At 40.3% G+C, this 24,221-nt stretch overlaps 1 protein-coding gene across 1 annotated transcript in view; it reads right to left on the reverse strand.

Annotated features, from left to right (window-relative positions):
- The window catches only part of MEGF8 (multiple EGF like domains 8), a 1,779,602-nt gene that overhangs the window by 1,341,922 nt on the left and 413,459 nt on the right, over nt 1–24,221 (reverse strand). The window contains exons 15-16 of the mRNA XM_044079419.1: nt 8,537–8,655; nt 8,328–8,459 (exon numbers count right to left, since the gene is read on the reverse strand). Of these exons, the coding sequence (XP_043935354.1) occupies nt 8,328–8,459; nt 8,537–8,655 (251 nt within the window). The remainder of the gene's footprint in view (nt 1–8,327; nt 8,460–8,536; nt 8,656–24,221) is intronic.

Consider the following 24,221-nt stretch of genomic DNA (forward strand, 5'->3'; position numbering starts at 1 on the left):
GTGATATGTGGTGTGGAGGGCTATGAAGAGCACGTGTTTTTGCTTCGGATATCTCCCTTTTTGGGTATGTTTTTGTTGAGGACCTCTGCATATGTGGGTGGGTGTTATTTGAGGTGTATGGATTGCGGTGACAAAGGCTTGCGAAGGAGAGAACACAGACTCTAGGTTCCTAATGTAACAACATCATTCGCAAATTGTGTTCCTAGGTGGTAGTAGTAGATTGTTGTCTGTGTACATGAAGCAGTTGCGACACTGTCTCAGGATGCCCATATCAACCAGACCGGCAGAAGAAACTGTAGGAAACCGTCCATTCATATTTGTCAGAATCTGATGGAGAAAGGCCAGGGACAGCCAAAGGGTAGGCCTAAAGCCCAAGTGCTTAAACCAAAACTAAGAGGCTTAGAACAACACCTACAATTTAAACAGGCTATAAACAAGCAGTAATAAATGCAACAGAAAAGATGTAATTGAATACTTTGGAAAACAAGCAGCAGCAATTAGCAGAAAAAGCACGATGAAGTAACAGAGTAGGAGGAGGAAACACAAATGCAGTAAAAGCAGATGAATAAAGCAAGTTTTTTTTTTTTGTTAGTAAAGTGGAAAGGGGGACAGGAGGAACAGAAGATAATTCAAGGTTAAGGAACTAAGAGGTTTGGTCTTCCTAAATGATCTCTGCATTAGGTAGAATGAGCTAATGAGAGAGGAGTGTCCCAGAACAAATTTACAGTAGGAGCAGGCAACAGCAAAAGCCACCAACTTTAAAAACACAACAGCAGTTGGTTAGGAGGGAGGGAGAAAAACAAAAATTCAACCAGAGGTCAGCAAATATATAAATCCAAACACAGAAAAATAAATAATTCAGTCAGAAAATATATAAAAACGGTGCAGTACTGGGTTAAGCAAATAAACAAAACCAGTGCAGTATGGTTAAACAAATAAATAAAACAGAGCAGTACCAATAAACACTGAGCAGTCAGATAAAGTGCAAAAAAATTACTTGTGAGTTCTGTAATTCCAGATCGTTTAAGAAACACTCTCAGTTAGGCACAATGGAGCTTCTAGCAAGATAAGCAGACATTCATACAAAGGTAATATTTTTATGCCAACAAGATAAAAAGACCCTCCCAAAGTCACACTTTGAGGCAATCAGATAACATAGAAGCTGTATGACCAGTTTTTCCACCCTGGAATGAGTTCACCACAAACTCTCTGCTGCCCCAGAAAGTTGTGAAGGATCCTCTATGTGGAACCGGTTAGTCTAAGCTAAAGTGCTGTACCAAATGCCTTAGAACAGAAATAAAAATATCAGCAAAGATCAGGAAACAAACATTCAAACCAGAGGTCAGCAAATACATAAATGCAGACATAGAAAAGTAAATAATTCAGTCAAGCAAATAACATAAAAACAGTGCAGTACTGTTAAGCAAATAAATAAAGACAGTGCAGTACTATTAAGCAAATAAAACAGTACAGTACTGAAAAGTTAAAGTGCAAAAAATATACTTACGTGAGTTCTGTAATTCCAGATCATTTAAGAAACACACACAGTCAGGCACAATGGATCTTCTAGCAAAGAAGTATAAATGGCAAACTCTTCAGCACAAACTATTTTTATAGTGGTAGTTTTCTTTAGGATCTAGGTTTTAAACTTCACAGTAAACACAGTAACTATTATGTTTGTAATATTTTGTAAACAGCTTGCAATATCTCAGCAACCACTCAAGTTGCACAGATACTGTAAGCCACATTTTATTCATCTAGTTGAGAGCTTTCACGTGAGGATAGGGAGTTCTGTTACTTGGCTATTGAGATATTTAGAAAAATTTGAAAATTACATTTGTATAAATTAATATCATAAAAAACAGTTAATATCCATGTACCTGCACTACACAGAGGTCAAATATTAAATCAGTTGAGTTTGCCATTGTGTAAACGTTAACATGAAATATTTAAAACCTTCTACATGGCATGGTTTTGGAATTATTGATGCAAATATGAGCAAGCTATATTTGATGCCTAGAGGTGTCAGTAGGAGGTAATTGCAGATGCACCCAGACGCGTTACTGAGATATAATGAGTAAAGCAAGCTCAGAATCACCAATTAAGAGCATCATGTTCAAGGCCCAAACAAGTCACACAAAAGGAATGAAAGTCCCGGGGTGGTATCTCTTTGCCACAGCAGAAACATTTACCAACTTTCTCTGATATTAGTCAAGAAACACAAAAATTTCCCCAATGGGGTACTTAGCTTTAGACCTCTTCTTTCTCTGGTGCAGATCGCCTGACACACTGACTTGCACTCTGTTTCACGCTTCCACGGCAAGAAAGAACTGAGGCCATGGCACCGGATGACTTCTTTTACATCCAGACGTCATGACACTGGTCAGGGCGTCTGCCAGCTTCAGGAGGAGGTGAAAATTCTCTGGTAGTCAGGCTGGCCAAGGGCTTCCATAACAGGAAATCCCATCAGTTAGGACTGCAACAGTGAAACACAAAGATCATTACAGAAGTTTACCTACAAAACTAGTACTACTACTGTAACCAACAATTTAGTGATGCACAGGACTGTAACCTGGAATTCAGTAAAGCATGGGACAAAATGAAGCTCAGACCAGCTAAGCTTGTACATCAGGTAGCACACCAATATCATATCATAGCACTATTCAACTTTAGTCCCTAAACTTAGTGACCACCCTAGGAGACATCTGTAAAACTCAGTCCTCAAGCCCTAAAAGCCCACTATAATACAAGTCTGGACAACAAGGATATGCAATTTCCAAATGTCTCTGTAGCCAGCTTGGTAGTTATGGGCACACTGAGACAATGTACCAATTGTCTCATGTTCACTGATAACATTTTAATCTTTAATAAAACCAACACAGTAAGCGAGAGATGTATGTACACAATTTCCTTGGAGATAAAAAAAATTTGCATACAAAAAATGTTCTCAAAAACACACATTACATCCTCCACACACATAAACCATCTTATGCTGAGGAACTAAAAAGAAATCTTCCCAAACCTCAAAGGCTTCCTAAGCCTGCAAACAGCAATACCTTCCCTCAACAATCTCTAAACCACTGACCAGAAGCAACCACCAAACACCGCAGATAAGCCTACACCCAATGGACCCCCAAAAACAAAGCCCATAAGGCAAGCAAGTAATTTACTCAGGACTCTTGTAATAGGGGACACCAGTGTACAACACAAAGATGCTCCACTCACCAAACTGGACAAGAAGATTACGGTCCGTTGCTTATCTGGAGCCAGGATTCATCAAGTAACACACACACTCAGGTCACTGCGCAACAGGTACCAGTATCATTCTACCATAGTCCACATGGGCACAAATGACCCGAGACCTACCTCTTTGGATTATATGAAGAGAATCATTAAGGACCTCGTGATTCTGCATCTCAGACTGGTATGTGCTTTGCAATGAGCAGCATTCTACCTTCGCCAACGATGATACTACAGTATGAACAAAAATGACTAACAATTGGCTTAGATTCCAGTGTCAATCATAGAGGATTCGATATCTGTCAGCCTATGTAAAAACAACAACGGCAGCCAAAGCAACCCGCTGACTGCCTGCTCACAGTGAACAACAGCTGGACAAAAACTCGATCAGTAGTATAATCCTCACGTCTTTATTAAAAAATACAACAGTTGTTTAGCGCTTTCTCCCGCAAATGGCGAGCTTCATCAGAACACTGCAGATGTATCTGCTACTCATTTAAATAGTAAAAAAGGCGCCAAAACAGCCTTTAAAACAATTGACATCAATATAAACATTATGTTAAAATTTATCCACTTGCAATCAATGGCATTAAAATATGTTAAATGATAAATACATAAAATATATACATATAATGCTAGCGAATATATCTCATAATTTCCTACCTGTTGTTAATGTGTACTAATGTACGTTGTTATGTTACTACGGAATAATAGGTGTAAGATGTAAATATCTAAGTGTTACCTTCACTCTAACAATAATAATGGCTTAATACTCAAACTATCATTGACCCCTGGTGGTGTGGTGGCATCAGTATATACTTGCCACCATAACTCTCTATATGCCAGGTAATTTTTAAGATTCCCTCCTCTAGGATTACTTTTAACATGGTCTATAATGCCAAATTTGAAAGAATGCTCAATACCACAATTGGAAATGTGCCTATACAGGCTATTTTCTGGTGTTGACATATCTGTCAGCCTGGAAGGACATGGTCAACAGACCACATTGCTTTGCCAAAGATGGCCTACACTTTGCGTATCAGGATCACTTGTGTCACTTTTCAACTATAGCTTCAAAACAGGCTACGTAACAAGTGAATTGAGGATGGCAACGGTTATTTCCTTCACAAGGATGGACCATCAACTGACTCCATAAACTGCAGACCAATTAGTTTGGCTATTCTAATATGCAGAGTAATGGAATGAATTATCATGAAAATGATTAACAAAGACACTGGCAACCTACAGGCACTGGACCCATCCCAGTTTGTTTTTGTCAAAAAAGGTTATACCTACTTAACCTGGTAGACTTCAATAAGAAGGTAACCAAGACAATAGATGAAAGAAAACTGGTGCATGCTGTCTACTTAGACCTGGCTAGGGTGTTCAACAGAATACCCCACTCAGATATTGTGGGTAAACCCACCGAACTAGTCATAAATCCCTATACAACTCACCAGATTGCCAGCTGGCTCATAGCTAGGATCCAAGAAGTCAGGATTGCTGAGACCACTTCCACCAAGAGGCAGGTTCACAGGGCTCCATGTTGGGGCCACTCCTGTTTGGCATCTACTTCTCAAGACTAATGTCAAGTGCCTCTGGCTCACCAAGTTCACAGACAACTGCAAATTGGCAGCTACCATAATATTCCCCCTTGACACTAACATCATGCAAGACGGTCTAACAGACAAATGACTGGTGTCAAAGCCACAGATTAAAACTCAATACAGAAGTGCATTACAGTGCGTTTTAGGAAAATGTCTACTCGAGCAAACTACTCCATTGATCAGACACCCTTAAGGCTTGACCCATTAATTAGAGATCTGGGAACACATGTAGACAGTAATCTTGCCTTTGACCAACACATATCCAAAGTAGTAAGAAAATCATTCTAGATCTCCCAACTTATAAGTAAGGGTATGGGATCCAGGCCCAAGGAAGTTATAGTACCACTCTACATGTCCTTTATCAGACCCATCACTGAGTACAATGTCCCACTTGGCATGTCACTGACTACGCATTTGAACAGTTGGAATGCCCTCAGAGGTTTCTCACCAAGAGCAGCCATGTTATTACCACACTGTCCTTTACAGATCACCTTAGAGCCCTGTCTTTACTTGGTCCCCTATAGGTTGTGGAAAGGTGATCTGTGTTTGGCATATAAAGCAGCCTTTGATCCAGCACTGATGGAGCTTTTGCATATCTGCAAAATGAGCACCACCAGAAACACCAGATGCAAGGATATGAACTTTAATGCAACATAAGCAGTACATGCTGGTGAGAAAGCCATGTGACTCAAAGGATCCCCATATTCTAAAATAGGCTCTCATGTGGAGCAGAGTCCCTCCCCAACCATATTCAAACATAACCTTGACCACTGGATGGGAAGTTGCAAATTAATCCCCGGAACAGCCCCCAAATACAGACAATAGCAGAAAGTAAAAATTCCCTACTACCATAGCCCACCACATAACTTTTTAGCAACCTTCAAACAAAACATACCCTTCCTGACAAATATAGCCCCCAATTAAGATGCACATGGTACAAGGGGATGCAAATGGGTTGGGTTGCATAGCTAGTCATTAGCCTAGTATAAACCTCTACCTGTGTGTGTGTGTGTGTGTGTGTGTGTGTGTGTGTGTGTGTGTGTACACATACAAATATATATATATATATATATATATATATATATATATATATATATACACAAATATATATGCATAAATATTTGTGTGTGTAGACAGATACACAAACAAAATTCCTTCTAAACAGGGAGTTTTTCTCATTGGAATTATGCACTCCTCAAAAAAAAAAATACAACTTAAATGCAGTAAAATACATTACATGAAAATAAAGTTGTGTTCCTGTCTTTATACCCAGAATCATCCAACAGTGTACATTTTGTAGGGGAGGATCATGGCATATTACTCTGAGAAATTTGCTACAATACTTAAAACAGATTCACCAATACACTTGCTAGATGCCAGCAGTTATGCAATACATGCATTTGGGTTTTTGTCATCTGGTTCACAACAAAAGTGAATTTCACATTTTTTCAAGGATATGTTTATTTTAGTTGTTCTGACAAGTGTGCATACATTTGAGAGGCTACTGTACACTTTTCCTAAATGTTAAATAGACACAATCTGCAATGTATGGCTGCGCTCCTAGGTGCCTTTTTCAGAGAAAAAAATCATAACAATATCTTGAAATATAATTAGTAGGATGTATAAAATACTACACGATAATTACAAGAATCGATTAGAGGAAGTTAGAAAGGATTGGGAAGACAGAATGAATAAGCAATTCACAAGGAAACAATGGGAGGACATATGCATGCCTCCTTTTTGCTTGGAAGTGTTTGCATAGGTATTTTTATACTCCAAACAGACTCCAAATAATTTTTCCTCAGGTAGATGGCAAATGTTGGAGGTGTCATGGGGAGGAAAGTGGTAACTTGGTAACATACATTTTGGAAGTATAACGAGTTGGCAGACTTAAAAAATTCCCTACACAGCACTCTGTCACAAATACTGGGTGAGTAAATGGGTGTAACTAAGGAAATTATTCTTTTGAGCTGGGACACTAGATTGGAAATGCCTACATATATAGTAAGGCCTTGTTACGTTTAATTCTGATGGCTGCCAAAAAGCAATTAGTAAATGGAAATCAAAGTCTAAAACATCTGCATTTGTAGTAGCGTGTATTGTAACAGAGAAAAGACTGGAAGTGAGACCTTTACAGAATGGTACGAGTAAAGTACATAAAAACAGAAACTATAGCAACAATACTTGCAGAAAATGTTTTGAATATGGAGTTAGGTTTAAGGGAAGGCAGGAATTAAGCAATTTATGCAATGTTGGATTGAAGATAGCTGTATAAAAGAATATATGCGATTATATGATGTTTGTAACTGAACATGTTAACATGATTGTTTTCTTTTATATAAATATATGTTTGCCTATGTCTTAAGTGATAATTCAATAAGCATGTTAAAAATATCAAAAAACAAAATATCTTAAAATAGTAGAAGGGTATTAGTATTTGAAGATAAAGTAAAATTCAAGCCAGAAATTACAAAACCACAACAAAAACTGAAGAAAACAACGTACACTTTTTTGTGTTTCTCAAAGAACTGAAAAAGTTACCAAAACTAACATACAATGTTACTACTGTGACTTCAGCCCTAAAAAAATATGCACTTCTGTATAAAAGTGACATTATTATTTACATGGGTCATAGTATAAAAAATAAACACAATTTTTAATGTAAATTCAAGAAGGTACATGCTTTATATAGAAATAGCTATAGGCAAGTATGCCTGTAACATTACCTGAAATGTTCGCAAAAGAATTTACTGTCTTGAAGATGCAGGCATTTTATATGTAGGGGAGTCTAGCCCAAAACAGTCAGAGTTGTTTGGGGACAGTTCTCGGGGAAAATAATCAACAGTAAAGGGGTTAAACTAATGATAATAACTGCATTTTCTGAGTAAAGTAAGCAGCCTACAGTCATCACATCTGTGACTGTACTCAGTCATTTAAACAGAAACCCAGTTGACAGCAATTATAGCACTTCACATGGTATGTCTGAAGGTATCCATTGATTTTTACCATCAGACACCTTCAGTAATGTTACCTAAAAACTTACCTACCTATTCTGTTGTTCTAGCCAATCATGCTATTATACAACCACACTTAGGTCAGTCATTGTAAAAACACACCTTCCTTACTAAGCATACACTTTAATGACTAGTGAATTATGATTATGTTAATCAGAGCACCTTCTAAAAAATAAACAAATGTTACACTAGTTAAAATATACTATACAGTTATCAAAAGACATACTCATCACCCTTTCTGCAGTTATCCTACCGAAGTACTTCTGATCAGGTAAGTTGCACAGTGGCCAATGTGAAAGTAGAACATCCACATCAAAATAATAGTTACAGCAACTTAACTATTAAATTTGTTAGCACCCATACTTTTCACCAGTTCTGGCACTCTTGATCCGATCAAATCACCACAGAAGAACAAGTAAATTTATAAAATCAGTGCATACAACTACAGAATTGATTGCCCTCTCACCTGTCATACCAATCACGGCATTCTCCATAAGGATATTTGGCAAGATAGGCAGCAAAGAAGAAGCAGGTCTGGGAAGACTGACACCAGGCACACTGACTTGAGTTAGATAGGCACTCTCCACATGAAGCACGCCTGAAAAACATTCAAAGATAATATAAGTACCCATAACAGGCAGCTAACAACCACAGGAAAAAGAACAGGAAACTTACTGGTTGCACAGCTTGGGACAATTTCCAGGATAGCGAATAGCTCCTGGTAACCTCCCCCGTCGGCTGCATAAAAAGTCCCCTTTCTTGTTGCTGCTAATCTGCCACTCACAATAGGGGTCCTAAAAAAGGAAAAATAAATATAAGAGGAAGGATAAATTTTACTGCACCAATGCTACCATTTTATTACTACAGATTGCAACACACAAGTTGGAAAGAGAAGAAGAAAAGAGGAAAGTACAGCACTATGAGAAACTTCTCAAGTAGGATCACTGCAGCAGTAGTATTATTCATAATATGGAAATCAGCCACAGTATGGCATCTGTCCAAGAGGCCTGACTCCAGCAGCTATGCATATGTCAGGAAACAAGCCAACATCCACTCAAGATGAAGTGCATTCTTGCATCCTAGATAAAAAGGGGCACTGGTCTATGCCACCTTCTTTTTTTCACATGCAAAGACCTACAGAGGCCATGCTCTCTCTGCAGAAGAGCTGATTTTTCAGCAAAAAAACATTGAGACTCCCCTCCTTTCCAGTAACCTGCCCTGCAATGTCAGAATTCATTAAGCAAAAGGAAATGAAAAGGGGATGGGGTCCTGAGGGGGACTGCAACAGAGACCCTACTTGAACATCTACACTAAAGGTGAGCTCTCATACAACTGTATTATGTTTACTGTAAGATTATTATTGCAGTAGTATGCATATCAACTAAGAAACAGACTCCCTTATCTGCCCCAAAGACCAGTGGTATATTTCCCTCCTCCTTGGTGTTATCCCACAAAGGATGCACTTGAGAGCAGTCACTGCAAACCCTACTCTGCCTCTGGACATCCAGCTTATAATGCTTGAGCAGGTATGAATGGATCACCAGATCTCCACCTCAAAAACGGCCTTTGCTGAAATCTGTCTGAAAAAGCCTGCCATGGTATAAGCTATTCTGGTGGATTGTGCTCTCACACATTTCTGTAGAGGGCTGCATTTATCACAGCATAAGACAATGCAACTGACAACAACTTGGAGACTTTCTGATTAGTAAAAGGAACTTCCCTTTTACCTCATGCAAAAACAGCTGATTCATTTGCCAGATGGACTCAGTTCTATCAAAGTAGTATCACTATTGCCTACGCTCATCTACCATTTGTAGGATTCTCTCTTTTTTTCTCTGGTTTTGGGAAGACGAGTAGCATCTAGACCAGTGATGGTGAACCTATGACACGTGTGTCAAAGGTGACGTGCCACAACATTTTGGGTGACACACCAGCATTCACCACCACCTGAGTTACCAAAGAAACTGCTTTTGCATTCATTGCTCGTGTGAAAGGAATTGAATTACTTTGCGTTAGGAGCCACTTCAACAACACTGCTGCAGAAGCAAAGAAGTTATTAATCTCAAAGACTGTTTCGGTATACTGTTTCAATACAGTCTGCAAAGGACAGTGCTGACGCTGTTTTCTCTTCGTGATTACACTTCTGCAAAGGGCAAGTAGTCTGTATTTCTAAGTGTGTGCTCTTTTACATTCCTCTCAACAGTTCCCCTTAATTCTTCTCTTAAAACTGGTGACTTTTTACACTTAATGACAAATTACATATATACACTTATTTTACTTCAGAAAATGTATATTAATTCACATTCATTTTTTCTGTCAGTATCTCAAATTAACAGTATTAGTAGCTTAAAACTGTTCATGTCTCTTATTTCTAGATTTGTCACTGATTCTGTTGAGATTTATCCCCATGTATTTGAGATCTAAGCTGTTTTATTTATTTTTAATTTACTTATTTATTTATTTATTTGGGGGGGGGGGGGTTGACACACCAGCACAGTCAAGTTAAGTATTTTCCGAATTTTTGCCATGCCCAGCCTAAAAGGTTTGCCATCACCGAACTAGACTTACTAGTCAAGGAGCATCTATAAATCCACTTTTAGGTATAAAAGTAGGGTTTCTCCTTGGGCTGACACCATCACTGCAGAAGACTGAAAAGGTGCTTTATCGACAGTGCTTGCAGCTCAGACAGCCTTCTGGCAGATGTAGCTACCAGTAATAAGATGGTCTTCCAGGGCAAAAACTTCATTGGCACTGAGACTGCCAACTCAAAGTAACCCACACTCAGCTGTTCCAAAATGAAGTTCAAGTTTCATGGGGAAGGGATAAACTTCGGAGACGTAGCAGGTGAATTACCACTCCCACCCTGTACAAACTGCTTAACTAATGCGTCCCTTGCCAAATAAGGAAGCAAAGGGAAGCAAGCTAACACAAACGTGCACTTTTATAGAGGAACAGAGCACACCTGTCTTAAAAATAGCCAACTGAAATGACTGAACAAGTACATAATCTGTTTTTTTTTTCTTGCAGAAATGGAAAACTATTTTCATTTCATCAGGTACCTTCCTTGCACAAGATTTCCTGGCTTCTTTTAGGACAGTAAGCATACAAGAGAAAAGATATCAGACAGGAACAGCAGTTGCCATCAGACTGAGACCGTTCAGGTTTAAATGTAGCTATGTTCCAGCAAATGCATTTCCTATGTCAAGAAGAACAAAGATTCGTTGGCTATCTGCATTACCAATGAGAATCAGTACTTCCTGGAACAAGACAGAGCTATAAAGTTCACACTGGGCTGCTCCATGTGAGTCTTCTTCACCAAGGGAAAGTATAGCTGTGTAAGTAAACTTACCGTAATAGTAGATGATCACTACTGCAGTAGCCTTAGCTATACGGGTGTATCCTGCACAGGACATAACAGCCAACCAGCTTCCATAGGTTCATAAGCAAGTTGTAGGCTAGCTGCCCTTGTGGGCCATTTTCAGACTAACGAATTTCCCTTTTGGTGCTTGAATTAACCCTACCCATTGGCCTTACCTATTCTGTGGCTGATAACTGTACGATACCCTTGGTGAGAATAACTGGGATCATACCATATTTAATTTGAGGGACCCATGTGTAGGATAAAACATTTAGCACCCTCCATCCATTAGTAATAGAGGAGGCAGTCCTGAAGTAAATTCTCTATTACTCATTCATAGATCCAAATTATGCTTGAATATAGACAGAGATGAGCTCTGTTTTACATAGATGGGCAGCCTGTTCCAAAGCACTGGTATCCTCTGTAAGATACACCTGTCCAAAGCTTATGGGCACTTTCCATGCACACAGACCACTGAAAACTTGTGCAAAGCTGTAGAAAATCAGTAGTCTGGGTGCCAAGCCCTTCAGAACATTCATGACAACTGAAAAAGGGAGGCTACTGCCTTTAAAGAGGACAATGCTAAGAAAGTTAAATCCAACATCTACATCCTGGTAAAAAAAAAAAAACATAAAAAATAAGGAGGATGGAAAGAGGGAAAGGCTACAGTAGCAGTGCTCACTTGAATATCTACTGTTATGGTAAGTTTACTTACAAAACTGTACTACTGTTCATCATTTGATCACTGCTGCAGTAGCCTTACAGAGCAGAACAACTTGTAACAGTTGAGAGGAGGAGGAATAATGGGGGTCCAGGAGCCCTAGGAGAATGGTTATATAGTAAGGTCTGCTCTAGACATGGAAAATGAATCTAGTTTGTAGTGCTTTGTAAGACTATAAAAAGAGGACCAAGTTGCTGCCTCTAGAATAAGTCTATAGTTCACCACTTTCCAAAAAGTCATGGATGTAGCCAATGCCCTAGTAGAATATGCCTTCACCCTGCCTAGAGCACACTCATTATGGTGAGAATGACAAAAGGAGTCAGCATGGGACAAGAATTTAGAAACAGACTGTTTTGATACAAGTTTCTTTTTTACTTACCTTACTAAGAAATTAATAACTGATCAGAATTTCTGAAGGTTTGATTCTCTCAAGATAGTACCAGAGTTGTCTGAAGAATCCTTTCTCCCTCATTTTTAGGTTATTGAAAGAAGAGAGAGGAATGAATAAGCTTGACAAAGTAAAACAGAACACCACTTTAGACATAAAAGGAGGATTAGCTCTCAAAGAAACCTATCTTTGTGAAAATTAGATAAGGTTGACCCACCATTAAAACATGCAACTCACACATTCTTCTCGCAGAAATCAGATCAGTCAGCAACACTGTTTTCCATATTAAGAACCTCAAATCAGCCCGATGCGCTGGTTAAAATGAAACAAGAGTAAATTTTTCTGAAACAAAATTAAGATCCCAAGGAGAAGACACCTGGTAGACTGGCATGCAGAACCCCTTTCAAAAACATCTTGATGTTGTAATGCATTAAAAGATGGGAATCCGTAAGCAGACATGCAGAAATGGTTCACAAACAAACCTTGACAGAAGAGAAAGAAAGGTCAGATGACAATATCTCACGCAAACACTGTAAAACCAGACAAAAAACTAGCCTTTAAAGAAATTTGGTATCAACTAGAAAATTGTTTTCATTTATTAATACATAGTTACCCAATAGTAGCTTTATTTGCCTCTTTTATCTGTTCCACATCTTCACAGACTGAACACATACTCACATATGACAAGAGTTGTTTGATTCACTCCAACTTAAAAAAAACTTCAAATGCCTGCCTGGATGGTAGAGTTTTATTACCTTTTAGACATTTATGTTTGGTGGAAGCTTGTAGTAACTGCCCTTGGTCATTGTCAAAAGAAGATACAACCAATGTAGCATGAGCCAGAAGGAAGTTACCACAATCTTTGGAGAGTCCTTCTGAATCTTCAGAATGACCCTAGATATCAGATAAGATTAGAGGAAAGGGTGGGAAAGCACACAGGAACATTGCTGTTCAAGTAAATAAGAATGTATCTGGTTTTCCAAGCCTGCTTACAAGAAGTCCTGTAGCTGAATTTCGACAGTTGTTTGTTGTAAATGGAGGTGAAGAGATCTACCAAAGGTGTTCCCCACAGCTGGCTCAAAACCTAAAAGTCCCACTTACTCAATTCTCCATTTATGAGGGTCTGACGTAGTCCTGCTCTGCCTGTCTGCCACAATGCTTTGCTCTGACTGAATGTAAGATGCTTATAAAGTGAGATTGTTCACAGGTGACTACTAGGCTAATGGCACAAAAGCCTTTACAAGCCTAGCCAATAATACTCAAGATATGACAATATTATATCCTAATTCCCCATATATAAGATGGAATAGTATCAGGGTAACGAGTCTTTGGGTGTTGGAGCCCAGATTAATTTTATAGACTGCTTCTGTCCATAAGGGACATAAGCAGTACCCCTGGAGTTAATTTAAAGTCCCCCATCCTTTACCTAAATTCTTTCTGAAGAGAGTGAGGGACAGGCTTTGTTTTTCAAACATGGGAAGTTTATGCAATAAACAAGGTAGCCTTTGGGATAAGAATCGGTTTCTCCGGCAAGTTCTGTTAGAGTCACAAATAGGTTCATAGGTTTATAGGTTCATACTAGGCTATCTGCCCTAGGGCATTTATAAGCCTAGCCAGAGTGTGTTTGGCTTTCGCCACCCATTTTAAATTAATTTTGCTATGCCTTTTTTTGAGGTTAGTATACTGTGCCTCTGTCTAACAGTGAGACAGAAGTGATAGCCGGGGTAAACCTACGATCTCCCATCCACTCATCAAGATTCCTCTTGAAGAGAGTCAATGTGGGACTCTGCCTAACCTGGACTGGGATTTTATTCCAGAGTGAAGGGAGCCTCTGGGTTATGAATCTGTCCCTCCAGCATGTCCTATTTATTTCAGTGCTGAGGTTCAAGTCTCTTGAGCGTAGCTTGATGGGATTTGGATTTTCTGAGGTGCAGCATGTCCATTAATTCCGGGTTGGACATGGCTTTATACTGTCAGGCACAGATCGCCTCTGAGCAGGCGGTATGCCACTGAGTAGAGCTGGAGTTTCTTTAACTGGGCAGCATATGGCATCTGTTTGAGCCCTTTGATCCTCTTGGTGAGGTACTTTTGGGGTCTTTCCAGTTGCTGCAGGTGTCTGGTAAGGTACATCCCAAAAGGGGCATTGTACTCAATTATGGGCCTGATGAGGGATGAGTAAAGAGGCGATGACCTCCCCTGATCTAGATGTGAATCCCTTCATGATTAGGTGGGCTATATAAAATGTTTTTCCTAACCACTTTGGCCACGTGGTTGTCAAATGAGAGATTGCTATCAACTTGGGTCCCCAGGTCCCTAATGACTTCTTCTGTACTTAATGGATTACCACCTATGTGGTAATTTGTGGGCACTTTGTTTTTGCCAAAGGGGATGACTATACACTTTTTGGCGTTTAGCTTGAGGCCATGGCTCTGGCACCAGTTGTCTGTTTCTATGAGGCCCTTTTGGAGGATGCTTGTGTCGGCTGGAGAGTTGATTATGGCGCCCAGTTTGCAGTCATCTGCGAACTTGGTCAGCCACAGTCCTTCCGTGTTGGCCTGTACCGAGAAATATATACCGAACAAGAGAGGTCCCAGGACTGAGCCTTGTGGGACGCCACTTGTAACTGGTTTGGAGTCTGACATGGCTCCAGCAATTCTAACCATGTGGGTTCTGTCCTTGAGCCAGTTTGCAACCCATCAAGTGACATAGGGGTTTATATTTAAGCTGGTGAGCTTATCTATAATGCCCGAGTGGGGTATTGTATCGAAGGCTTTTGCGAGGTCCAGGTAGGCTGTGTGGACCACCTTCCCCTCGTCAATGGCCTTGGTGACTGTTTCAAAGAAATCGACCAGTTTTAAGAGGCAGGATCTGCCCTTAACAACGCCAAACTGGGTAGGATCCAGTGTCTGTAGGTCCCCAATATCTTTATTTATGAGGTCCATGATGATCCTTTCCATAGCTTTGCAGACCAGGCTAGTCAGGCTTATGGGGCGATAGTTTCCAGGATCCGTTGAGGCACCACCTTTGTGGAGAGGGACCACTGTTGCTGTACGCCACTCTTTGGGTACATATCCTGTAGTAAGGCTAAGATTGAACAGTAGTTTTATGTTTGGGTTTAGCTCTTCTTGGAGTTCATGTAGGACGCAGCCCGGGACACCATCTGGTCCCATTGATGCTGTGTTTTTTGCTTTGGAGAGGGCGGCTCTTACCTGAGCATCTGAGATGTCAGAGGGGCAGCACTCTGTTGGGATAGATATTTGCCCTTTTGGTGGGGAGAGGGGGGAGAAGTTTGCACTGAACTGGTCAGCTAGGATGTTGGCAATGTCTGTGGGCTCGGTGTATTTTTTGCCATTTTGGACTAATTCTGAGCATATCTGGGAATTCCCACCCAGGTTCCTAACATAACTAAAGAAAGCCTTGTGATTAGCCTTAGTGTCCTGTGCAATTTTTCTCTCGAAGCTGGCCTTAGACGATTTTATGAGTGCCCGTAGTTTTTTGCTAATACTGATCAGAGATGCCTTCCCTTTTTGGGATTTTGCTCTATCATGTAGTAGCTTCCTCCTTCTATTGTATAGTTTGTTTATGGCTGGGGTCCACCAGACAGGACGTCTGCCTTTGGAGGATTGGGTCTTGGTTTTATTTGGGATTGCATGATCCATGCATTCCTGAAGGTGTTCATAGAATGCGTTTATAAAGGATTCTGCAGTCTGGGCCGTATTTTCCACAGGCCCGGGGGCTTTGAAGGATTTCGCCTCGGTTTTGAGGCGTGTGAAATTTGCTTTAGAGAAGTTTTTCACTGTGGTTTTCTGGGCAGGGGGTGGGGTCGGGATGTGAATATCCAGTGAGATTAGTTTATGGTCTGATCTTACCAGTGAGGGATACACTTCTGGTCTGGAGCATAGTGTCCCCATGTTGGTGATGATCAGGTCCAGTATGTTTTCCCCTCTTGTGGGAGCGTGGTAACAAGTTGTTCCATAGCATTTGAGTTTATAAATTCTAGGAACCTTTGGGCTAGGGTGTTGGAGCTAGAGTAATGCTCCCAGTCTATGTTTGGGTAATAAACAAAAAACAGGATACTTAATGTTATATAATGTAGCTCCGAGTTTGCTGAGTGTCCTTCCCAAATAAGATTCAGGTCCATGGAATGCGTAGCCCTTGTATAATTTTTCTTGCGAATATGTAACATTGTTATCAGGATCAGAGAATACTTGCAGGTCAGGCATAACTCCCTTCTCAATAAACAATATGAGAGAGAGTAAAGGGATAGAGCATTTAGTCAGTCTGCATAAGACAGGTGTCTTACACTTTGTATTGTTTTAGTGAGAAACCTCTGGGGCCACTCCAATTAATATAAGTGCCTGGTTAGATACATGCAGAAAGGAGCACTGTACTCTATTACTGGCCTGATGAGGGCAGAGTATAGTGGCATTATGAATTCCTTTGATCTTGATGCCATGCCTTTACTTATAAGTTGAGCCACACAGAAAGCTTTCCTCACTACCACAGCTACCCGGTGGTCAAAGTTTAGGTTACTATCTATCTGTGTTCCTAGGTCCCTCATCACTGGGTCTACTTTTAGGGGTGTGCTATCAATGTTAATATTATAATTTGTAGGGATATCCGATTAATCCAAGGGTATGATTGATCATTTTTTAGCATTTAGTCCCCGACCATGGTTTTTGCCACTAGTCATTTGTCATTTTTAGGCCTGTTTTTAGGATGTTGACATTGCTGGAGTATTCAATGACTGCTCCCAACTTACAGTCAGCAGCTAACTTGGTAAGCCAGAGGGCCCCCATAGTGGCCTTCACTTCAGAGAAGTATATACCAAACAGGAGGGGTCCCAACACCGAGCTCAGTGTGACGCCGCTAGTAAAAGGTTTCTTATCGGAAGTGGATTCACCTATCCAGACATGTGTCCTGTCAGTCACTATCCATCTGATAATGTAGGGGTTTATGCCTAACTCATTAAGTTTATTTATGATCCCAGAGTGGGGGACTATGTAGAAAGCTTTGGCCAGGTCTAGATAAGCAGTGTGTACCATTTTAACCACATCCATAGCTATGGTGACCTTCTCAAAGGAGTCTACCAGAGTAATCAGGCAATACCACCCTTTGACAAAGTCAAACTGGGTCTGGTCCAGTGTCTGGAGAGTTTGTATGTCATTACTAATCAAGTCCATGACAATTCATTCCATGGCCTTGCAGATAAGACTAGTCAAGCCTATGGGTCTGTAGTTCCTAGAGTCAGATGATGGGTCCCCTTTGTGCAGAAGGATGACTGCTGCAGTCCTCTACTTCCTCTGGTACAAAGCCCATTTGGAGGCTGTGGTTAAAGAAAGTTTCTAGTGGCTCTGATAGATTCTGTTTTAAGCTAATTAAGAAGCATCCTGGAATGCTGTCAGGACCCATGGAGGCTGTGTTTTTGGCTTTAGCAAGCGCAATAAGGACCTGTTCCCTCATAATGACTGGTAGGGGGACAGTTGCAGGTATTTCTTTGGGTTTAGTAGGAGGTGATGGGGGGGGGGGGGGGAGAGAAGTTTGAACTGAACTTGTCAGCCAGCAGGTTTGCTATAGTTTCAGGCTAGGAGTTAAGTGTTGCCATTCGTGATTAACTATACACATTGCTGAGGACTTCCCCTGAGGTTACAAACAATTAACAAAAACCCTTATGGTTATCTTTCACCTGGAAGGCTATCTCTGCCTAATAGTTTGCTTTGGCAGATTTGATCATCTCTTTAATTTGTTTGCTTAGACTGGTTAGTTTCTTTTTGCACGGTTTTATCTGTACCTTCTCAACTTTGGAGAGGATTTTTTTTCCTTTTGTTAAACAGCTTGTTGATGCTAAGGGTCTACCAGGGTGGTTTATTTTTGCCATTAATCAAAGGTTTGACTCTGACAGGTAATGCCTCCTGTATGTAGCTATGAATGATGTTGTACTGTGCTTTTGTATACAGCTCAGAGTAGGCCTCTGTCATCTGGGTTCAGATGGGCTTAGAACTTTAATAAACTATCACCTAGTTTGAGGTAATTGGCCTTAGCAAAGTTCTTAACTGGTTTGGAGTTTGATGGGGTTCTAGGTTAGTTTTAATACTAAAGGATATAATTTTGTGGTGAAATCTTACAAGGGAGGAGTTAATTCACGATGGGGAGAAGCATCCACCCCACATGTTCGTGAGTACTAGGTCTAAGATATTTGTACCTCTAGCTGGGGAGCTACCTAGTTGATCCAGGGTACTTGCAATGATGAAGTTCAAAAGCCTCTGAGCAAGTGAATTATGGGTAATATTAAGTCTCCCAGTTAATGGAGGAGTACTTGAAGTCAACCATAAGTTGGTGGTAGGCTGAATGTTAAGATTCCAGTAGGTTTAGGTAGGAGGTGTAGTTTTCCAGTCTAATGTTAGAGGATGTCTAGCTAGCAAGGATATAATAGGGGGTTGCACCTATGGTTAGCTGGGCATGGAGCAGCTCCATTATTATTATGTTGTTGGACCAGACCAGCAGTGTATACTTGTCCTTTATAAACAGTGAAACACCTCCTCCCTTTTTTTTTTTTTTTTTTTTTTTATCCTGAGCTGATGGGGATTGAAATGTATGAAAGGCATTGTAGCCTTTGACAGCCAGGGTGCTTTTCATGGTTCTGAACCATGTTTCCTTGACTGCCCAAGTTGTCCATGGTGAGGAGGGCTTCCTGGGAGTGCACTTTTTTATTTAAACTCCTAGCACTAAGCAGCAGTACCTTTAGGTACTTGTGAGTGATTTTTTGCTATGTCGGAGGCTTTAACAACCTGGCACAGCCTAAAAAAGGCAATGTGGGGACAGATAAAAGTTTTTGCCAATATCCGGAAGTCAAGTGGTGACAAGTGCAAACTGTCTCTGGCAAAGCATCATCTGATGAAATAATATACCTCTGGCTACACCAAGGCTGACCTGAAACACAGAGGGTAAGATCTGGAGTCCCCTTTATTTACGATATTACTGTGGTGTTGTCTGTAATCACATGTAGAGACCCTGTGGACCACAGATAATAGAGAGTTGAGTCCGTGTATGACTACTCACATCTCTTTTTAGGTTTGTGTGTTTTGATCTGTCTTTTGTTCCAAAGATCCTATACTTGTACCCCCCTAGACAGAGCTCTCCTGGCAAAGTCTGAGGAATCTGTAGTTACCGAATGTGTTGGAGTGGGAGAGAAAAAAGGGATAACTAGATTCAAATAAAACTGATCGCTCCACCAAAGCAGTTCACTTTTTATAAATTCCAAAATTTGATGTTGAGACCAAACTGATTTTAGGTACATGTGCAGCCTGGCAAGAGAAATCATGACAATCATGGATGCTTTGACTCCTGATAACCTGAGAAATTCTCTTACTGAAGTCTTAAACTGAGTGGGAAAAACCTCAGGAATAGATCGATATACAAATTTACTTTTATCTGTGGAAGAAAAGCTGTTTGAACTAATGTATCTAAAAGACACCTTAGGAACACAATCCTGTACGAAGGACTCAGAACAAGAGTTGTGAACGTTCACCTGGAAACCCAGTCTGCAAATGAGATCTCTTACCCAAATGAAAGACTCCTTAACACTAAAACAACTCTGCAGAAATAAGCAAGTTGTCTAAATAAGGGAAAAATGTGAATAATTTGAAGTCTGCAATAGATCATCACTGGAACTAGACAATTAGTGAACACCCTTGGATGGATAAGTGGATAATCCAAAGAGTAATACAGAAAACGGACAGTGTAAACCAGACACAGAAAACCTTTACAAAAAAGCTCTGAAATTTGTGGCTACAGGAATATGATAATAATCTTTTAAATCTAGAGTTACCAAAAAACTGAATGGGGGAATAACATGTAACAAGTTGTGAAGGAACAGTGTTTTGAACTTTGGGATTTTCACAAACTGACTGAGAAAAGAAAGATCTAGGACTGGTCTCTAAAAAGCTTCTTTCTTTGGTACCAAAAATGTTCTTGAAAAAAACTCACTACTAGAGAAAGAGGATCAGATTCTATAACACCCCGAGTTAGTAAATGCTGAATAAGAGAGGGAAAACACAGAAATTTGGTCTGGTAGATAAAAAGAAATCCCCAAAAAAGGAGGGATGGACTCCCACTGCCACCTGTACCCATGACAAACACTCTCAGAATCCATTTGTCTGAGGTTATCTGTTGACAAAGAGAAAAATGGAGAGCTAGATTTTTAGGGAAGATCTAAAGGCTTACCAGGGTGTGAAGTGGGTGGAGGTTACATGGGTTCATAGGCTGTTACCAGGCTAAAGACCACTAGTACCCTTAAAAGCCTAGCTGCACGGCCCAAACCATTTTGGTCCCCAAATACTGTAGGAGTTGATACTGGGGAGGGCATGTTAGTAGGGAGGTAACTAAGGATCTGTAGTGGGGGGGCTGTTAAGATAAAATCTTTCTTACTGACACCCTGCGTCCATAAGGGACATGGGGCCAAACTGGGGGTAAAGTTACTATTTCCCATCCAACTGTCAAGGTTTCAATTGAAAATAGTCAAGGATAAACTCTTTATGGAAGGGGAACCTATTCCATATAGGGATGCTTTGGGACCTATATCTGCCCTCCAGCAGATTTTGTTTGTGTCACAAGCAAAGTTCAGATCCCTGGATCTAGTGTTTCTGGTGCAGTTTCTTCGTGCATGTGCAAGAGATCCATCAGGGCTAGGTCTGAGAAAGCCCTCTAAGCCAGGCAAAGATCCTGTAGTCATGCTGGACTGTACTAATTTCTGGGTAGCACCCCCTTTCTTTTTGGAACCTCCTTGCCATTCTTTTGTGACTATCTACTTCCCGGAAATCTACTAAGTCTGGTTATTTTGCTTCTTTATAAAGAGGTCCTGAGGAAGGAAGGAAACATTTAATAATCGCAGTGAAAGAAGGCTGAAAAACAGGAGTCACTTCTCAAATCAGTTTTCCTCTCTCGTCACACTTTTAGAACATCAACAGTAAATGGTTAAAAAACAACCTCCTTATCCAAAAGGGAATTCAAAACTTTAGCTTTTATATCCTTGGGTAAATTTTGAAACTGCAGTCATGCAATCCTTCTCTCAATAAGCTCCAGTAGCAAATGCTCAGGATATGGTATCAACAGAATTAATAACACTTCAATGAATATTTTGTTACATGAAATACAGAAGCAACAAGTACATTCAGAGATTATTTTCCTTAAGAAGAAGAAAATGTGGATACCATGTCTCTCATTCTCCAATGAAGCAAGCAAAAACTTTAATACAGGAGATCAACAATTAAAAATTGTAAAAAATAAGTGTGGCCTAAGTATGCACTTTTTTTCCAAAATCAGTTATTCCTATCTTTATCAGAGGGGTAGGGATTAGCATTTTCCATATGTTTAGTTGCAGCAGCATTTACCAAGAAAATCACTTCAGGATTAGATCTGGGATTAGACAATAAAAATGTTTAAGACTAAGGAACTTTATACAATCCATCCTCCTTCATACAGACTTCAAGCATGAATATTTAGTTATATGAGACAGAAGCAATAAGTGCATACAGACATTATTTTCCTTAAGAAGAAGGAAAAGAGGCTACAACATCCCTCATATTCTCCAATGAAGCAAACAAAAATGTTAACATATGAGCTCAACAATTAAGAATTGCAAAAATAAGCATGGCAGAAGTATGCACTGTTTTCCAAATTCAATCAAATGCGTTCCTATCCTTAGCAGGGAAGGGATTAGCATTTTCCATATGTTTAGCTGCAGCAGCATTTATCAAAGAAATCACTTCATGATCAGATCTGGGATTAGACATAAAAATCCGTAAAACTGAGAAACTCTACGATCTTTTTTCTTAGGGACAGCAGGTTGGTTGTCGAGCATGTTGCAAAATGTAACAGAAACATCCTCCTGAAGAACAGGACTGGGTTCAGGAAATTCCAGTTGTAATAAAATCACATTTTTTCAAAGATACAGGAATGACACTGTGTTCCCAGTGAAACACGTTTCATCCAAGATATGGTTTCATAAAAAAGAAAATTTTCCAGGGGATACTCAGAAGGAACACTTTCCTCTGAATCAGAATTAGTCTCCTGAGGAAAAAAAAGAGAAGTTGTTCCCTTCACTATGATTTCCCTGTTCATCACACTAGAACACCTCAGAAAAAGAGGAATTCCTTTTTCTTTTAACAGTAAAACCAGAATGAGAGGGATCAACACCTTGAACTAAGATCTGTGCTAAGCCCAATAAATCATCCCTGTCTAAAACTGAGATGGGAGAATAAACATTTAACTTTCTGCTTCTTTTTAACAGGAATATCCAAAGACGCAGACTAACTCCTGTCAGGGACATCACTCCAAGGAACAGGCATTACAGTCCAGACAGGAAAGGAGGCATTCCCTGCTCCTTCCGAGAGCAACAAGACTGGTTCTTACATGCCTGCTAAGGATACTACAACATCTGCAGATGAAGTGTCTGACCACCAATTCATGGCAGCTGAAGGGACTACACCACAGGAAACCAAAGAAGAATAAAATGAGTGGTCTAAGGAACCAGAAATGGAAACAACACAGTCACCCATCTGTGGCTGAGGCAAATTCAAAGCCTGCTGAAGGGGCAAAGGCTGCCTGGAAATTTTCTTTTTGTGGCCACAGATAGGAAGAACTGAGGAGCAGGCAAGTTGTTTCATGCTAAAGACAACAATAAAGGCTGCAGTCTGGGTAGAGTAGTAGTCAGTAAAAAGGTAAGTACCAAAAAGTTATTCAAAACAAAACACAGTCAAAAGCACAGTATACACTTACTTCAACCCCTTAACACAATTTAATAAAAATTTTTCAAAAAAAAAATTTAATAAAACATTAAACACACTTTACATAAATGTAAATCAAAACTTGTTAAACTGTTCTGGAAGGAGGCAAACTGGTCTGCTTGCAGAGTGACCCACTGATGAACAATGTCCAGGAGGACCTCTCTGTTTAACAGCGATTCATGACAGTCTGCTCTGGATCTGCCCAAAGAGTTTGCCACAGTGTTCCTCTCTGAAGGACACAAACTGACTTAAGTATCAGTTTGTGCTGGATGGCAAATTTTCCAAACTATCAAAACTATTTTGCACTGGCAGCAAGAATTTGTCCCACCTTGCCTGTTTCTGCACCACATAACTATGGTGTTGTCTGTGAATACTGTGTGGGGGGCCTTGGGACCAAAGATAATACACAGTCTGAAAAGCCAGAAACAGGGCCTCAATCTCCTTGATGGGCGGGTGGTTGTGGACGTGTGTGTGTTCATGTTCTTCTACCTCCTGAACCTTTACGTTGGAACAAGCCCCCTGTGCCAGGTCTGAAGCACTTGGGTATCATAGGAAGTTACTAGGCTATTGGCCCTAAGGCCTCTACAAGCCTAGCCATGATATACCCTTGTTCCTTTTCGGACCAAGATATAGTCTGTGTGCACAAATCTAAGATAAACTCCAGCTGCCCCCAAGAGGGACATAGGTGAAATCCCCCAGTGTAAATATACGGTTTCCCATCCAATTGTCCAGGTTATGCTTAAAAAGGGTAATTGAGGAACTCCGTTTTACATGAATTAGGAGTTTGTTCCAGAGGAGTGGCAACCTCTAGAGGACGTACCTGTCTCTCCAGCATGTCCTGTTAATATCACAGGCTAAGTTAAGATCCCTAGAGCAAGTGAATCTTGTTCCATTGGATTTGCAGACGTGCAGCAGCTTCATCAAGGAAGGGTCTGAGACTGCTCTGTAGGCTGGGCACAAGTCGTCTCTAAGCAAACTATACGATACTGAGTAAAGTGAATGGGCCTTCAGTCTGTCCATGTAGGTCATGTGTTGTAGGTCCTGAATTTTCTTGGTGAGAAACCTCTGAGGAATGTCCAGCTGCTGCAGATGTTGCTGAAGTACATATA

Source organism: Protopterus annectens, chromosome 8.part0 (assembly GCF_019279795.1).
Source record: "Protopterus annectens isolate FY-2018-M chromosome 8.part0, PAN1.0, whole genome shotgun sequence".
Taxonomy (NCBI): Eukaryota; Metazoa; Chordata; order Ceratodontiformes; family Protopteridae; genus Protopterus; species Protopterus annectens.